Here is a 16263-nt window from a genome sequence, read left to right as displayed (position 1 = left end):
GAAGATGTATGGAGCTAAACACAGGACGATGCCTAAAGGAAACCTGTTAGAGGTTGCAGAAGATTTGAGACTGAACCGAAGGTTGACGTTTCAGCAGGACAGCAACCTTAAGCATTCAGCCAGAGCTACAGCGGTTCAGCTATGAGAGTTTGAGAATGAGAATTTCAATTTATCAACTCATCTTCTCATGTAATTTTTCCACTCCCCTAGTGCTGAGATGACACATAACAGATAGATCAGTAGAGAACATTCTTTAGGTCTTCGGGGGGAGGGGAGGTTACACAAAAGTTAGGGGTTTTTTTGCAATACGATATTTGTTAAATGTTCAAGTGTAGTTTAAAATGAATGTTGTGTCATCTGTCCACAGACCATAAAACCAACAAAGCAAACACGCACAGCTTGTTTTTCCCCTATGTGCCGCCTCGCTGTAATTGCATAATTGGACGTAATTGTGTGTGAAATGAACGATAATTAGGATTATGAGTTGCACACCTGCGGCTCAGCAGCACTTTCTGCCCACATGAAACTGAATTCAGTGTCACTCAGTGTTCAACTTCTTTTTTCATCAGAAACATGCAAAGGCTATTGAATTTACTTAATTTAAGGTACACTTTGGGAAAATATATATCGCAAATGGCACAAATATTCTTATTTTTAACCTTAATAACAAAAGAACATCAAAATAAGAAATAGAATGTAGTCTTATAGCACATCTATTAGCTTATTTGACACAACTGGATAAACTGGGTGTTTGAACAAGATTACCGTAGTTGTTGACCTCTCACTGACCTCTCCCAGGCTGCCTTGCAGTGGGTGATAGATGCAAAACTCACCAAACTATCTACATCCGTCTTTGAACAGATGGTCGGGCCAAAACTGTATCGGCAGCTGCTCCAAAGAGGTGCAGAATGAAGAGCATTTCCTACATGCTAAGTTGGAAAGGCTAAGATAGTAAACAGATGGCAAAAAGTGACAACACCATTGCTTCCGTCGGAGGAGGTAACACATCACGTCGTCTGAATCACAAGCGGAAGAAGTACTTTAGCGGTTTGACTTTGCTTTGTCACCTTCTGTCACACTGAGGTTTAGAAAAGATCTTGAAGCAGGCTTAAACCAGATGAGTTTTGCACTCCGGATATTAAGTCACTGGAGTCGTTATAATCCTTACACTTGTTGAGGATGAGGATGAGCAAAAAAACGTTAAGTTATTGTTTATTGCACACCATCAGTGTCACAAATACCTGTGGAAATTGCTATAAAACTAATCTAACCGAAGTATTTTGGAGATTTACGCTTTCGTTCTTCAAGTACTTTTGCCAAATAATCGATGACTTCCTGTTTTCCAGAGTAATGAGTATGAACTGACTCTCAGTCACCTTACAAAATGGGAAAGCCAAGCGAACAAGTGAGAAGATGCAAGACAATGATTACGATCAAATAAATATCTACTACATTTTTAGTCAGAGCAATAAATAAAGTTTAACACAACTAGACCTTGGACTAATTGTGTATTTGTATAATTGTTCTGTATTTAATCTCAGTAGTCATTTCATTTAGTGAGATTTTGTACATTTATAGAAATCAAAACTTTTACTAACTTCTTCTAGGGGCACTTTAGGGAGAAGGTTAAGGGATTATCACCCCCATGCTGTCAGGAACCTCAGTTTAATCCTATTCCAGCCTATAATCTGAAAGTCTATGTGGCAAAGAAACTGGAGGGTTCATTCAATTTTCTTACACAAAATCCTGAAAGTAAACGTCCAGTCATCGGTTTTTGACCTTAAGTACTCGGGTTTTCAGAACAATAAACCAAATATTCAGTTAAGACAAATGTTTTGGAGTGGCCTAGTCAAATTCTCTCGCTTGAAGACTCTCCACCTTGGCTGAACTAAATGAATTCTGCAACGAACAAAGGATAAAAGATTCATTGGCAGAAATCACAAGCACTTGATGGCAGCTGACTCCTGTTTTTGATAACTTTTTCTCATAATTCCAGGTTGATTTAAATGACTGAAGTACATTTTCCACCAATTATGGTTATTTTTTGTCTAATATTACAACGTATTTAGTGATCAGAAATAGCTTAGTGTGATAAAGAAAGCAAAAACTGAAGGTGATCTCTAAGGGAGAAATACTTTTTCACAGCAGTGTGTGTGTTTCTGAAGAGGTTGCACTAAAAAGTGAGCTAAAAACTCAAAGACAAACAAATTAACAAAAAAAATTTCTTTAATGCAATATTTTGACTCTGCCAAGAACCCATTCGACTCTTTCAGGATCTAAAATGCTAATTGCCGCCCTGAGGATTGGCATGTGCTGGATTTTAGAAAAATAGTTCTAACACAAAGCAAAAGATTGGAAGAGGGTTTGTTGATATTTCAGTTTAGAAATAAACAGATAAAGCCCCCCAAAAATGTTTGACCTTTTTATCTTAAGTGTTAGTTTTGCCTAATTATCTTGAGCTAATTTCAATTAAACTTGTCCAATAGTACATAGCAAACTGTTTTTGTGTATTATTTATTTTTCATATTTTGCATCTTCACTGTATCACACCTCAGTCACTCCCATCACTGCTCTGACTTTACCTTTGAGAGAGATCATTTGATGAAGCGTCATCTTGTTGGCCGTGCCTCCACTCTGAGCTTCACTCATAAATATTCAGAACATCATCTCTGCTGCAGAGCAGGAGGGCGAGGCTGTGTTTTCATGACTTAACATAGTTTTGCCGGTACTTTCTTTGTCAGAGACATTTATCCAGTTTAGACGAAGACTTCAACTCGTTCATGTCGTTTAAAGATTTAAAATAGCATGCAGGTATTTTTCCCCGTCCCCCCCCCCCAAGATGTTCTGTTCTGTGAATGTATCCTAGAAGGTGTTTTCCGTTGAAGCGTCCAGAACCGCACCATCCACCATGTCCCTGCTGACCCAGCTCGTCGCTCTCTGGCTGGTGGGCAGACAGCTGGCTCAGACGCTGACCTGCTCTCGGTGGGGAACACCCAGCGACAGCGGGTTGTTTGAGGACGGGGATGTAATCATCGGGGGGCTCTTCAACCTTCACTTCATGCCTCCTGTTAAGGACCAGAGGTTCACTCTGGAACCAGACAACAAACCCTGCACTGGGTAAGACTCAGGAATTAACTTCTTACTTTTTTTATTTGACTGTTTATCACATTTAGTGTGTTATCAGTTTTTTTCTTTTTCTTTTTTTTTTTTTACAGGGTTTTGCGAAACTATTAATGCACTTTAACTCCATTTTTTTCTTTCAAATGACAACCATCAAGTTCAGTGTGTCGTTCTTGGGTTTTATCTTACAGGACTAAAAAGTAGGGAGTTATTGAGGACAGAAACGAGAACTGATGCATGGTTTCGGAGGGAGTGCGCTTACATAAATTTTTATCTTTTCCCAGAATCCTCCTGTACCATAAAAATGCTTCGATCTAAGCAATTTCATTGTGGAAATCTGGATTGGTAAATTTCTAATTTGTTTCATCACTACCAGGTTTTCTTCTGGGATTTCCCTGTATTTAGATCCATTCTGAAACAGTGTTTTTGAGTGCTTTGTCCATGAATTGGTATTTGGCAAACTTAAAAATGGAAAAAAAGTGAAAAGTTTCAAGTTACCAGTTTGCTAATGCTTTTGCATTTGATTTTTATTTGTTTATTTTTGTGTGACCTCATCTCTACCTATTTCCCTATAGTTTGCAAAATCTACCATTGCAGTACATCTATGCGATGATGTTCGCTCTGGAGGAAATCAACCACAGCTCCACCTTGCTGCCGGGCGTGAAGCTGGGCCACCGTATCCACGACTCCTGCGCCCTCCCTGCTTGGGAGATGCAGGCTGCGCTGTCATTGGTCGGTGGAGACACACCGAGCTGTAACTCGGGTCAGGAGGAAACAGAAGTCGGAGCAGGTAATTGTCTTGACTTGTTTCGTGCAGAATAAGACTGTATGTTATTGCAATAAAAAAATAAAATAAAATTACGTGTAGCATACTTTGTAATGTTATTAGGTGAACAGCGTGTGCCTCTGATCATTGGTGGCTCCTCGTCTATAACAGCCCACGTACTGTCCAGACTCCTGGGACCACTTTCTATTCCTCTAGTGAGTTTCCCGATGTAACAGATAGATATATACCACAGACTATAGATGGAGCATTTCTTATAGTTTATACGCTCTACGATTCAGATTATATGTTGAATTTTGCAGTAAATGCACATTGTTTTTTTTCTCCCTTTAGCTGAGCTACACAGCAAGTTCTCCAAGCTTAAGTGACAGGCGACAATTTCCTAATTTCTTCAGAACCATGGCCAGTGATACCTATCAAGCACGTGCAATTGCTCAGCTTGCTATAAAGTATAATTGGAGCTGGGTTGGAGCAGTGGTGGCCAACAATGACTATGGCCTCATGGCAGTGAAGGTTGTTCCATTAGATGTATTAGTTGTTTTTTTTTTTCTTCTTTGCAAAAATGCAGACTTTAAACATCTTTTTTGCTTAACGATATTTAGCAAAAGTTTGATTTGTATGCTTTTATATTCAAGATATCAGGAACTGAAATGTGTCAACTACATATTTAGCCAAATTGTTGAAGCTCAAACATCCCAAAGACTAATGAGGAAGAGAAAAGATTGTGACATTTGGGATTTTCATTAACGATATTGTGATTCCAACATTTGACGATAATATTGCTGTTGGATTACTTGTTAATGTCTGACAGTCTTAATTCATTCCTCTCCAACCTTCTCATTTGCGCTCCGAATCAGGTGTTTCAGGAGGAAATTCAGGGGGCCGGAGTTTGCCTCTCCTTTTTGGAGACCCTTCAGAGAGAAAACATTGAAAGTGAGGCCAGACGGGCAGCGCTCACCATCCAGGCCTCGACTGCGAAGGTGATTCTGATCTTTGCCTGGTTCACGGATGTAATAGAGCTATTCCTACAACTGGAGAAGCTAAATGTAAGAAACAGAAATGAAAAATCTTCATATAAGCTACTAAAGACGGCTTTTATTACATCATTTCGGACATTTTGTGTTGTTGTTATTGTTAGGTGACTGACAGACAATTTCTGGCAAGTGAGGCCTGGAGCACCAGCAGCGATCTTCGGCAAAGCACCTTTTCACGTAAAGTGGCGAGAGGTGTTCTCGGCGTTGCCATCCGGAGATCCCCCCTGCCTGGGTTTGGGACTTTTGTTCGGAATTTAAACCCGTGGCTTCGCCCGAACGACCAGTTCCTGAAGGAATTTTGGGAAAAGGAATTCAGATGCAGTCCTGGGATTGCAGCAGCTCCGTCGTCTTCTTCTCTTCCACCCTGCAACGGCACAGAGAGCCTGTGGGACGTGGAAAATCTCTTCACCGATGCCTCCCAGCTACGGGTAACATACAACGTTTACCTTGCAGTCTATGCTGCAGCCCACGCCCTTCACTCCCTACTCTCCTGCCCCGACGTTAGCAGCTCTCCAGGACGAAACGTCGCCTGTTCACTTCACACTCAAATCAAACCCATGGAGGTAAAGACATTTATGCATGTTTCAGACTTTTGTGAAATCTGCATTTAGATTTGGACCTCATATTTATCTCATATGTATCATCATTTTTTTTTTTTTCCTTTTCCTTCCCAAGTTGTGGTATATGATAGCAAAATCCTGGCAAAATCAATAATTATATTTTTTTTTAAAAAGAGAAAGAAAAGTGAACTAGAGGCAGCTGAGAACATAATTTTAAATTGCCACCCTGTAAACTGTTCTACCAATACGTCTGCATCGTCAGACATCAGTATACAGCTGATGTCGGAGGGAAGCAAATAGAAGACCTAACAAACCGACACCTTATTGTGGGCCTTAAAAGCATTATGCTTCCTGAATGAATTAATCAATAAACATTTGTGACAAAAACTGTCATTTCAAACAATGAAGTTCCAGAAATTTCTGCTTTGGTTCCTTGTAAGAATGTTATTCTGATGTCAATGGGTGACAAAAATTTAAAAAACACCAGAACGCAAATGTCTCACATTTCACCATGTAATCCAGGTTTTGTGTGTGTGTGTGTGTGTGTGTGTGTGTGGGCTGCAGCTACACTGAATTAATTCCACTATCAAAACAATATTTTGAGGACATTGTCTGCCATAGTTTTCTCACAAGTCATTTGGTCCTCAAAAGACACTTTTATCAGAACAGATGGAAAGCTAAACTACTTATATCTGCAAACCTATTTGCTTCAGACGCAGTGATTAGTGATGCAGCTACAGCAAATTATAGCTGCATCACTGAACACGTTTATTTTAGCTTAACTTGAGAGTTGCTCTAGCTGTCTGTAAGAGCGTTAGCATAAAATGTGCTGTGTTGTCATCCCTCAGCTTTTGATCGGTCCTTCTTCCGAGACTGCGATCACTTCATTCTTTTGGGATAAAAATCGTTTACAATGGAGTGACTCTTTTTCTGTGGTTGCAAAGAAATGTGTCCCTTTCATCTGTTTACTTCTGAGGAGCTCACTAGCTTTTTCTTATTTGATGATCTTTACAGAAAAAGTGCTCAATATTTGCTCTTTTTGTGTCACTATTTAACGTCACACACGCATTCTACGTATTTCTACTAAAATGTTTTTTTTTTTTTTGTTTTGTTAAGAAAACAAACTGTTGTGATTAGCGCGAGAGATTTTTTTGAAACTACTGTTGCAGTTCCCGAGCGAAGTCCAGTAATTAGGCTTAAAGAATTAATGATTGGGAATTTTTGTTTCATATTCTTTAAACATACAGACTTTCTAGCCCTAAAACATGAAGATATATTGTTTTTACAGATTACAGAGCAGCAGTTGCAGAAACAAGAATGCTGTAGTAATTTTTCTTCCCACTTCTTGGCCTTCAGCTGATGGAGCACCTCAGCAAAGTGAACTTCACCACACCGCAGGGCGAAGCGTTTTATTTCCAAGGTGCCGACGTCAAGGCGAAGTATGACCTCTTGAACTGGCAGAGCAGCCCCGAGGGAGAGGTCAAGCTTGTTTTGATTGGTCGTGTGGATGGCTTTGACCTCCACCTTAACGAGTCTGCCATTCAGTGGAGCACAGGGTCCAGTCAGGTACTCCGAATGAATCTGCTCACTTTTTGGGTTTTCTGCAGAGTTGTTTCATGTTTACTCCTGAGACTGACGAGTTGTTAAACCTTTTTCAGGTCCCCGTTTCCGTCTGCAGTGAGAGTTGTCCTCCTGGCACACGGATGGCCAGCAGGAAAGGAGAACCCATCTGCTGTTTTGACTGCATTCCATGTGCTGATGGACAGATTAGCAACACAACTGGTGAGGATGGCAGCCTCAAAAGAAAGCCCATTTCAGCCTTTCTGCCATGACTTCGACGGCGTTCCTGTCTGTTTCTTTCTCTTCTGCGTCCAGGTTCCACTCAGTGCAATATTTGCCCATCTGAGTTCTGGTCCAACGCCGAGCGTACCGCCTGCATCCCTCGCCAGCTGGACTTCCTTTCCTTCAATGAAACTTTGGGCATCACCCTCACAGCAGTGGCCGTTTCCGGTGTCACGGTGACAACTGCTGTGTTCATGGTGTTCCTTTACTACCGACAGACGCCTATGGTAAGCTGACGGACGTCCACGTTCGACATTTTGATGTTTTACATTTGGAAAACGAAGCCATTCAAGGTTGTCGGTTCCCGTGTTTTCATAGGTACGAGCCAACAACTCGGAGCTCAGCTTTCTGCTTCTCCTGTCGCTGAAGCTCTGCTTTCTGTGCTCGCTGGTGTTCATCGGCCGGCCCTCGGCGTGGTCATGCCGGTTCCAGCAGGCGGCCTTCGGGATCAGCTTTGTCCTTTGCGTGTCATGCCTTCAAGTGAAGACAATTGTGGTCCTGGCAGCGTTCCGCTCGGCCCGGCCCGGCGCCGAAGCCCTCATGAAGTGGTTCGGTCCCGGACAGCAGAGAGGAAGTGTCTGCCTCTTCACATCCGTACAGGTAGCGTATTTTTTTAAAATATTGCTTTTACCCAGGATGCCGTTTACATCCCCATTGAAGCGCTATGTGTTGAGACCTTGATGAGGCAACAGATGAGAACAAAATGATACCATGATAAATCATTTCAAAACTTTCTTCACATGTACAAGACATAAGGAAGAAAATGGACATTGTGTGAAACATTGATTACATACAGTAAGAAGTCTTTCACATTCCCCTTAGTATTTCCCTTAATATTTACCTTCAAGGTAAGGAACGTTTTTAAATGATTTATTGTGGTTTACTTATTTGGGTTTTTTTTTACTTCTGAGAGCAAAAGGATTGTACAATGTATTAATATTAATATCATTATTATTGATATTGTTTTTTAACACTTTAAGCATTTTTTGTGTACCTTTACCTGTTGCTGCTATTACACTTGAATTTCCCCCTCGTGGGATAACAAGGGTTATTTTTATTCTACTTAAATCTACACTGTAATAACGTTACTGCCATGACCACGTTTCCCTTTTCTAGGTTGTCATCTGCATTATTTGGCTGTCACTTAGCCCCCCACAGCCTCGACCTGACTTGAAGATCCCGGGTCTGCAGGTGACCCTGGAGTGCGCCATGTCCTCTGTGGTGGGTTTCTCTCTGGTGCTGGGCTACATTGGCCTCCTGAGCTGCACCAGCCTCCTTCTGGCCTTTCTCGCCAGGAAGCTCCCCGACAACTTCAATGAGGCCAAGCTGATCACCTTCAGCATGCTGATTTTCTGTGCCGTCTGGGTGGCTTTTGTCCCCGCTTATGTCAGTTCACCTGGAAAATACGCGGTGGCCGTGGAGATTTTTGCCATCCTGGCCTCGAGTTACGGTTTGCTGCTCTGCATCTTTGCTCCAAAGTGTTTCATCATCCTTCTGAGGCCAGAGAAAAACACTAAGAAGCATTTGATGGCAAGATAGTCATTTCAGTCACACTCTCTGTTTTATAAGTTGTTTATGCTCTATTGTTTCATTTCAAAGGTTTTGTTTTTCCAGATGTTGCACACAATGTGTGACGAGCTGTAAGAAATGATCATAATTTAGTAAAAATAAGCCACCAAAAAGGATTTTTTTAAAAGAATATGTTTTGATTTATTCAGTTCAGGTATGTGTTCCTTTGGATACATATTTTTATGTTAAAATGGTTTTGCTAAGAGTTAAAGGGGAGGATAAAAGTGTGCTAATTAGAACTTTTATACAGCCTCCATATATGTTGTCAGTATCTTATTCACAATTCTCTTAAATATTGATGCTACATGGATTATATTGCCAACAGCCACATTGATTTCTTTATTTAAACTTTGCAAACTAATGATCAAATTGTTTGCATTTAAATAATGTAAAGAGCTAGATGTCTGACAACCAGATCAGGAACTTGACCGCGACTGTCTGATCAATTTTAAGTCCGCTGCTGCCATCTGCTGGCCAGATTTCAAAAGTGCTTTCAAAAAGGTCAATAGGATTCTTTCTCTCCTTACACAGAATAATTGGACAAGGGAAGACCTTAAAATTCATTCTAACTTTTACAACACATTTTTGAAAATTCAGTTTACACAATATGTTTGATTTGTAATAACTGTGTAATGATACATGTATGTTCTATGCTATTTAACGTTTTCACTTCAGTTGTGCTAAAAGGAAAACTTTATGTTAAAAAAATTTGCTAAGAGTAAAAGAGGGAATAATTATTACAATTATGTTTAATTTGTAATTGTTTAAAGATGCATGCTCTGTGCTATTTAAAGTTTTTGCTTAATTTGTGTTGGGTTGTTTGTTTTTGTTTCATTGTCAAATGCAATTTACTGCAGTTTGTCTAAGAACTTACAACACTACAGAGATTAAACAAATGAATCTTTATTCATAGAAAACGAATTTACATTCAGATTTGTTACTATAAAGCAGCTGCAGTGATATTTTAAAAGTAACATTATGGCAAAAAATAAATAAATAAAAATAAAAACCTTTGGCGGTGATTCATAAACTCATCTTAATAACTTCTCATATTAGTCATGATATTCATTTTAATCTGTAAATTGATTCCACCTCTTAAAAACCATTCACACCCTTTGAATTGCTTCACATTTGTTAATGTGGCAACTACAAACCTCTGCCTGTTGTATAGAAATATAATGTAGAACAATGTAAAGTAGCACAAATTCACAAAATAAATATATATATTCCTGATCAAATCAAAACCAAGAACATTTGTGCAGTATTTTTGTATTCAACCCCCCTTACTCTGACACCAAAAAAAAAAAAAGACTGATGACTTTTTATGACTGCTTTAACGGCCATAAAGATATGTCCACAACATTAATCCTCATCTGTCAGGAATGAGCTTCTGGGTGTTCATGACGCAATTCTCTGAAGTTTTCCACAGAGCAGGTAGGAGAAATTGTCAAGTCCTCCACAATTAGTCATTGACTTCATGAATGAGTGGCAAGAAGGAAATCACTACTGAAAGATGGAGGTCAGACTGCAGCTAGTCACATGCAAACACATTGAATAGTGACCTGGTGAGATGAGATGACCATGTGAATGTTTGCACTGCACATTGACCTGCACACACCGTCCCCCTGTGAAACACGGTGGTGGCAGCTTCATATACCTTTTTGTCAGCAGAGAAAGAGATGCTGAGCAGAGTTGATGTGAAGATGTCAAGTTCTACAAAATTTGCTGTCCATCTTCCTGCAGAAAGTTTTAAACAAAATCCAATTAAAGTTTTGTTGCGCCGTACAAAATGGGATAGAACGTTGAAGGAGTACTTAGACTTTTACAAGCTATTATTTTATTGTTCCACTCCTCTTGCCATGAGAGCTTTCTTTGTATTTCTTTCTGGTCTCAGCAGAATTATGTAACATTTAGGTCCAAACAGCGCCATCAAGAGGCCAAAACTGGAGGCCAGGATGGCAAACACCTCCACTGCATCTGCATATTTGCCGGGTGAGCTGACATAAGCAGGAACAAAGGCCACCCACACAGCACAGAAGATCAGCATGCTGAACGTGATGAGTTTGGCCTCGTTAAAGTTGTCGGGAAGATTCCTCGCCATAAACGCCAACACAAAGCTGAGAAGAGCCAATACGCCAATGTATCCCAGTAACACGGAAAAACCAATAGTGGAGCCAACAACACACTCATAAACTATCTTATCGTTGTGGTATTTGGTGTTTTTATGTGGAAAAGGAGAAGAAGACACAAGCCAGGCAGTGCAGATTGCTGCCTGAACAGAGGTGAGAACCAGAACAGTTCCTCTCTGCTGCGAAGCACCGAACCACTTGAGACTGGCTCCCCCTCCTGGCTTGGAGGCTTTGAACACAGCCAGAACCACCATGGTTTTAACCAGGATGCAGGACACACAAAGCACAAAGCTGATCCCAAACGCTGCGTGTCTGAGTTGACATGTCCACAGTCTGGGTCGTCCGATGAACAGCAGCGAACACAGGAAGCACAGTTTAAGGGAAAGCAACAGGTTGAAGCTCAGTTCTGAGTTGTTGGCTCGTACTATCGGTGTACTGCGGTGATAGATGAAGATCCCCAGAACAACAGCGCAGATGAATGTGCCCAGCAGTGAGGCTGCTGTCAAGCAGATCCCTAGCGGTTCCTGATAGGAGAGGAACTCTGTTTGCTTAAGAACACAGTGATCTCGCTGTTGACTGGACCAGAAGTCCTCTGGACAGCTGAAGCACTCCAGGGAATCTGACAGAAAGACAGGAAGAAAGTCAAACCGTGTATTTGTAAGACTGCGTTGTGAAAATCATAATAAAAACAAGTAAAACATAAACACTCACTAGTGTAATTACTGATCATTCCCTCAGAGCAAGGGATGCAGTCAAAACAACACTCAGGTTCCCCCTTCTTTCTCACAACACGGGTTCCTGGAGGACAGTTCTCGCTGCACACCGACCGCGGCGGCTATAGGAGAAACATAAATTCATGTTTCTCTCTAAAGTCACTTCACAAGTTACCAAAGGAACTAAAGGAAATGAGTCACCTTTTTTGATTGAAAGTTCCAGAAGATTTTCTCTCCATCAAGTGTGAGTTGTTCACCATTAAAAGGCGACACTTTTACGTCGCCGACATTTTGAACTTTTGTTTGTCCATCAGGGAGCCGGAGCCAATTCATGACGTCATATATTGGTAAGGCGTCGCCGTTCTCATCAAATGACACTTGGTCACCAAATGATGTGGTGAAATTAACCCTCTCTAGATAATACACAAGCTAATGGAAGGTAAATGAGAAAAGGGAAAACAACATCTGAAAGACATTGACTGCATAATTTTATCCAGTTCACGTTGATATGTAATACTATGACCATACTGTAAAAGAGCATAAACGTTTTCTCAAAACAATATTAGACATTTTTGATGTTGGTAGACAGACTCCTTTCATTGACTACCACCTAACCCTCATTGGGCAGCTGCTTAATCATGGTAGATGCATTTTAGTGCACCAATAAGCTTATAAAGTAAGTTGTCAGGGACTTTATACTTGTGACATGCAGTCCTAGGTGAGCCTGAAACGCCTCAACTGGTTCCTCTTGATGTGTAGAAACAATGGCTCTACTCTGAGCCCCCCCAGATGATTGAGCTTATGAACTTATCGCTAAGAGAGAACCCAGATACCTTGTGGGGGGAGTTTGGTAGTACGAATTGGCAGGGGTTTTGATGAAGACATGATGAAGCCCCGCTAAGGACAAAGGTGTACAGAAAATGGATGGATGGATGGAATTTTATGGGTTGACAAAGAATCGTGGCCCCAAGTGGAGGTGGGTCCTGTCCACCCTCATCTGTGGCCACAAGCTCTAGGCAGTGACCTAAAAAAAGAGTTTGTGGATACAAGCGGCTGCTCTCCCTTAGAGATAGAGTGAGAAACTTGGTTCAGCCACTGCTCCTCCACTTCAAGAAGAGCCAGATGAGGTGGGAGGAGACCCAGGACAGAACTGCAGAGAGGGAGCTCTTCTTTTCTTAGGCTACTGAGTAAACACATTATATTTATTTATTACTATAGTTCATTGTCAAAAAAATGTAACATGTACTATACCTGCCATGGTTGAAGTTTTTGTAAAGTTGCACAGCTTTCCTTACTGAAAGGCCCTTTTCCTGGTTCACACCTCAGCAGCTCATCCAGGGCGTATGCCAGAGCGTACACAGCTTTGTAGACGTTGTACTCAGGCCTGAGATCAGAAACATCTAAGAACTCAGTCTCCATGGCCTTCAAATCCTCATCTCCAGAGCAAATCCTTCCCCCATCCTCAACCCAGCCTGATGGAGCTGGTGCAAATTTACATTGAAATGTGAATTCCCAAAACTGGTTTGCCTGGAAAACATAAAAGTGACATTTTTTAAGAAAGATTTTTTAATCTTCATTGCTACACTTAATGACTGAAAAAGTCACCATGCTATTTTCATAGGTGGTGTTGTGTTGTAGATCAGCACGTGTTTGGAGCAGGAAGTCCCTGAGGCCTGGTATCTCTCCTTGACGGATAGCGATGCCCAGTGTGCCCCCGAGGTACGGCATGAGGTCAGGGGTCTGGAGCACGGCAGCTGTGGACCAGGCTTCACTGGCCAGCCACTGAAGGCCTGTCAAGTTCTGCCTCACAACCTGTTTAGGGACAAAACATGATCTCAGCTAATTCACACAAACTAGATCAATTAAACTGAAACAAAGTCAAACATTGAACAGTGGAATGGTTTTAAAAGCAATCACAGCAGGAGTTACAAGACCATTATATCTATATTACATCTATAAACTAATAAAAATCTTTTAATCAGAGGCATTTCTTGAACGCTTATGAACACCATCTCACAGAGCCTACACCAGTCAAAACTATTCCCCTATTATTATTCATTGTTATAAGAGTTGTTTATTGCAATGAAATCAAACTCTCTCTTACATGAATGTCCTCAAAATGCCTGGTTGTGGCAGAATGTATTGCTAAAACCACCTTTTAGAAGAATTACTTTATTCATCCCAGCAGGGAAATTATTTCAACAAACTGCTAAAAAGTAATAACTTTCTTATCCTTCAATAAGTACTTTAATTATGTTTATATATTCTCAGATTAAAGTACTTTGATACAGAACAAAGAAATACTGACTAGTTTTGACTAGTAAGATAATATGTGAGCACACAACTATTATCCTGAAGTTGTATTTATGTGACTAGAGGCCCACAGTAATACTTTTTTTTTGTCTCATGATGTTTCTTGCTCACATGTTTGATTCTGACACTTTATACATTTAGGAAGGACAAATAATTTTTAAGACCAACCTCCTCCATGAGATTAATGATCATACCCTCATGCGCAAACACAACAACAACGCGGGCCGTGGATTTCCTCATCACATCCACGATCCTCTTGAATTCATTCAAATCTTTTTCCCAGGGCAGAATCTCTACATAGGCCAGACAGCCTCCTCCAGACACACCCAGGTCAGAGTTGAAGGAGCGGGCGGCGTCCAGCCCGTAATCATCATCACTTATCAGCAAACCCGCCCAAGTCCAGCCAAAGTGTTTCAGTATCTGAAGCATGGCGCGCACCTGAAAACACACAGGAAAAACTGACTCAACAGGTTTTAAAGGTAATCAGTTAGCATCAAATTTCCTCTTATGTTTGGTATGTTTTATTTCATTTTTGTTTAGATCAGGAGGTTTGACTCTGATTGAAATTGACACAGATTTGTCCTGAAGATGTCAAGAAAAACAACTACTTTTTAAAAATAGTCTCGACACATGCAATGTGGAAAATTATTCATGCCACTCTCGTTGATGAGTGGAATTTGTTTTTTGTCATTACAGCTATCAAATTTGTCATATATCTGCTCATAAGATTTTCTTTAAATGAGATAATTCATGTTCTGCAGAGGTTTATGTTTTGAGGTTGGAAAGTCTCCTTGCTGTCCACCTCATCTTTACCTCCCTCCGCAGATTCTCTGTTGGACTCTTCAAAACATTAACATCACTTCTACTCAGAAGTAAAACCCTGGTCAAACTAAAAGATTGCTGGTGTGCAAAATTTAGTCAAACTATTGTTGTGAAAAAATGAAACTACCAACTCTCTACTTATGTGAAAGCACCCAGTGAAGTTTTAAAAAAACTTTAGCAAGATTGAGAATGTTGAGGATGTTGCTTTGAGCTCTGACATTCAGAATAAGCACATGTCTTTTATATTGTTGTACCGAAGAATAGAATAAGTAAAATAAATAGTTTAAGACAGTCTGTCAGACTGGACATTATCTAAAAAACATATTACTTCTTAGAGCAGCAAACAGAAAATCTCATGACACTGTTCATGAGATAAAGACACAAACATACCTTTCCACAGTCAGATGCAATTTCTACTATTTTTAGTTGAAATAAACAAATCAAGGGAAATAATTTTTCACTTTTTAATATATTTTTTCATTCTAAACTTTTTTTGTTGTTGTGTTTTTTACCTGGAAAGCGTCACTCGGGATTGTCCTAAAGAACGATGGAAACCTCTGCCGATCACTGAGACAGGCACACGTGGCAAAATAACTCACCTGTTAAAAATACACGTTGCACATTCTCATATCGTTTCAAAACGGTTTCAGTCGTCACATTTTACATACAAACAAATCTGTTATTAGACGGCAAAGCTGGACACTTACCATCGGCACTCTGTACAAACCCAAGACAGTGGAGATAGCAATAGTGCGTGTAGAGGAAGAATCTCCCACAAGTCCTACAACTGGAGGGGCTCCTTCACAGGTCTCATTCAACACAATATGCTCCTCTTGACCGCTGATTAATGCCAATGCTGCACGAAATCCAACTCCGAGAGTGAGACAGCTGTCGTAGAGACTGTACCCTAAGGTCACGTTGGGTAAAACCCGATCGTCTCTGTTGATCTCATCAATGGCAAAGGCCATGGTCTGAGCCTTTCGAAATCCTAAAAAATCAAAACTAGCGCAAAGAAAACTAGGTTTGACGCTGAAAAATATAACAGTTAAGTTTTTATAACTACAAATCAGCCAAGGGAAAAAAAAAGAATAATAATAATAATTACTTGAATAATATAGACAAAATATTTCTCAGATGATAACACCCGATTCTCAAATGTCTTTCTATTGCTCTGGTTTCCCAGTCTTTTGTGCTCCTGACACACTTACCTGTGGCATATCAGCTGTTGTGGTTCGGCGGTAAACGACTGGTCAGGAAACACGGAGAAGAAGTGGACCTGAAACAGCCCTCCGAGTATCAAATCCCCAGTCTTGTGCATGCCATTTAGATGAAATCTTCCCTGTAACAGACAGGAGGAGGGAAACAAAGAGGAGGGCA

General features: G+C 40.5%; 2 protein-coding genes across 2 annotated transcripts; one reads left to right on the top strand and one right to left on the bottom strand.

Annotated features, from left to right (window-relative positions):
- The first annotated feature begins 2908 nt into the window (after positions 1-2908).
- LOC102224317 (extracellular calcium-sensing receptor-like) lies at positions 2909-8886 on the top strand. Its single transcript, XM_014469479.2, has 11 exons — positions 2909-3117; positions 3696-3910; positions 4010-4101; positions 4238-4417; positions 4762-4950; positions 5043-5501; positions 6855-7064; positions 7157-7280; positions 7374-7567; positions 7659-7940; positions 8457-8886. Exons 1-11 carry the CDS (start codon positions 2909-2911, stop codon positions 8877-8879), a joined length of 2577 nt encoding a protein of 858 aa, XP_014324965.1. The 3' UTR covers positions 8880-8886.
- A 1825-nt stretch (positions 8887-10711) lies between these two features.
- On the bottom strand, positions 10712-16250 carry LOC111612056 (extracellular calcium-sensing receptor-like). Its single transcript, XM_023351933.1, has 9 exons — positions 16095-16250; positions 15594-15888; positions 15399-15485; positions 14233-14502; positions 13357-13563; positions 13003-13278; positions 11953-12180; positions 11750-11873; positions 10712-11657 (listed from the first exon to the last, which is right to left on the bottom strand). The coding sequence occupies exons 1-9, from the start codon at positions 16202-16204 to the stop codon at positions 10747-10749; spliced, it is 2508 nt and encodes an 835-aa protein (XP_023207701.1). The 5' UTR covers positions 16205-16250; the 3' UTR covers positions 10712-10746.
- Between the last annotated feature and the right edge of the window lie 13 nt (positions 16251-16263).

This window comes from Xiphophorus maculatus, chromosome 18 (genome assembly GCF_002775205.1).
Source record: "Xiphophorus maculatus strain JP 163 A chromosome 18, X_maculatus-5.0-male, whole genome shotgun sequence".
Classification (NCBI taxonomy): Eukaryota; Metazoa; Chordata; class Actinopteri; order Cyprinodontiformes; family Poeciliidae; genus Xiphophorus; species Xiphophorus maculatus.
The sequence above is the reverse complement of the archived record's forward strand: the minus strand, read 5'-3'. Positions and strand labels throughout refer to the sequence as shown.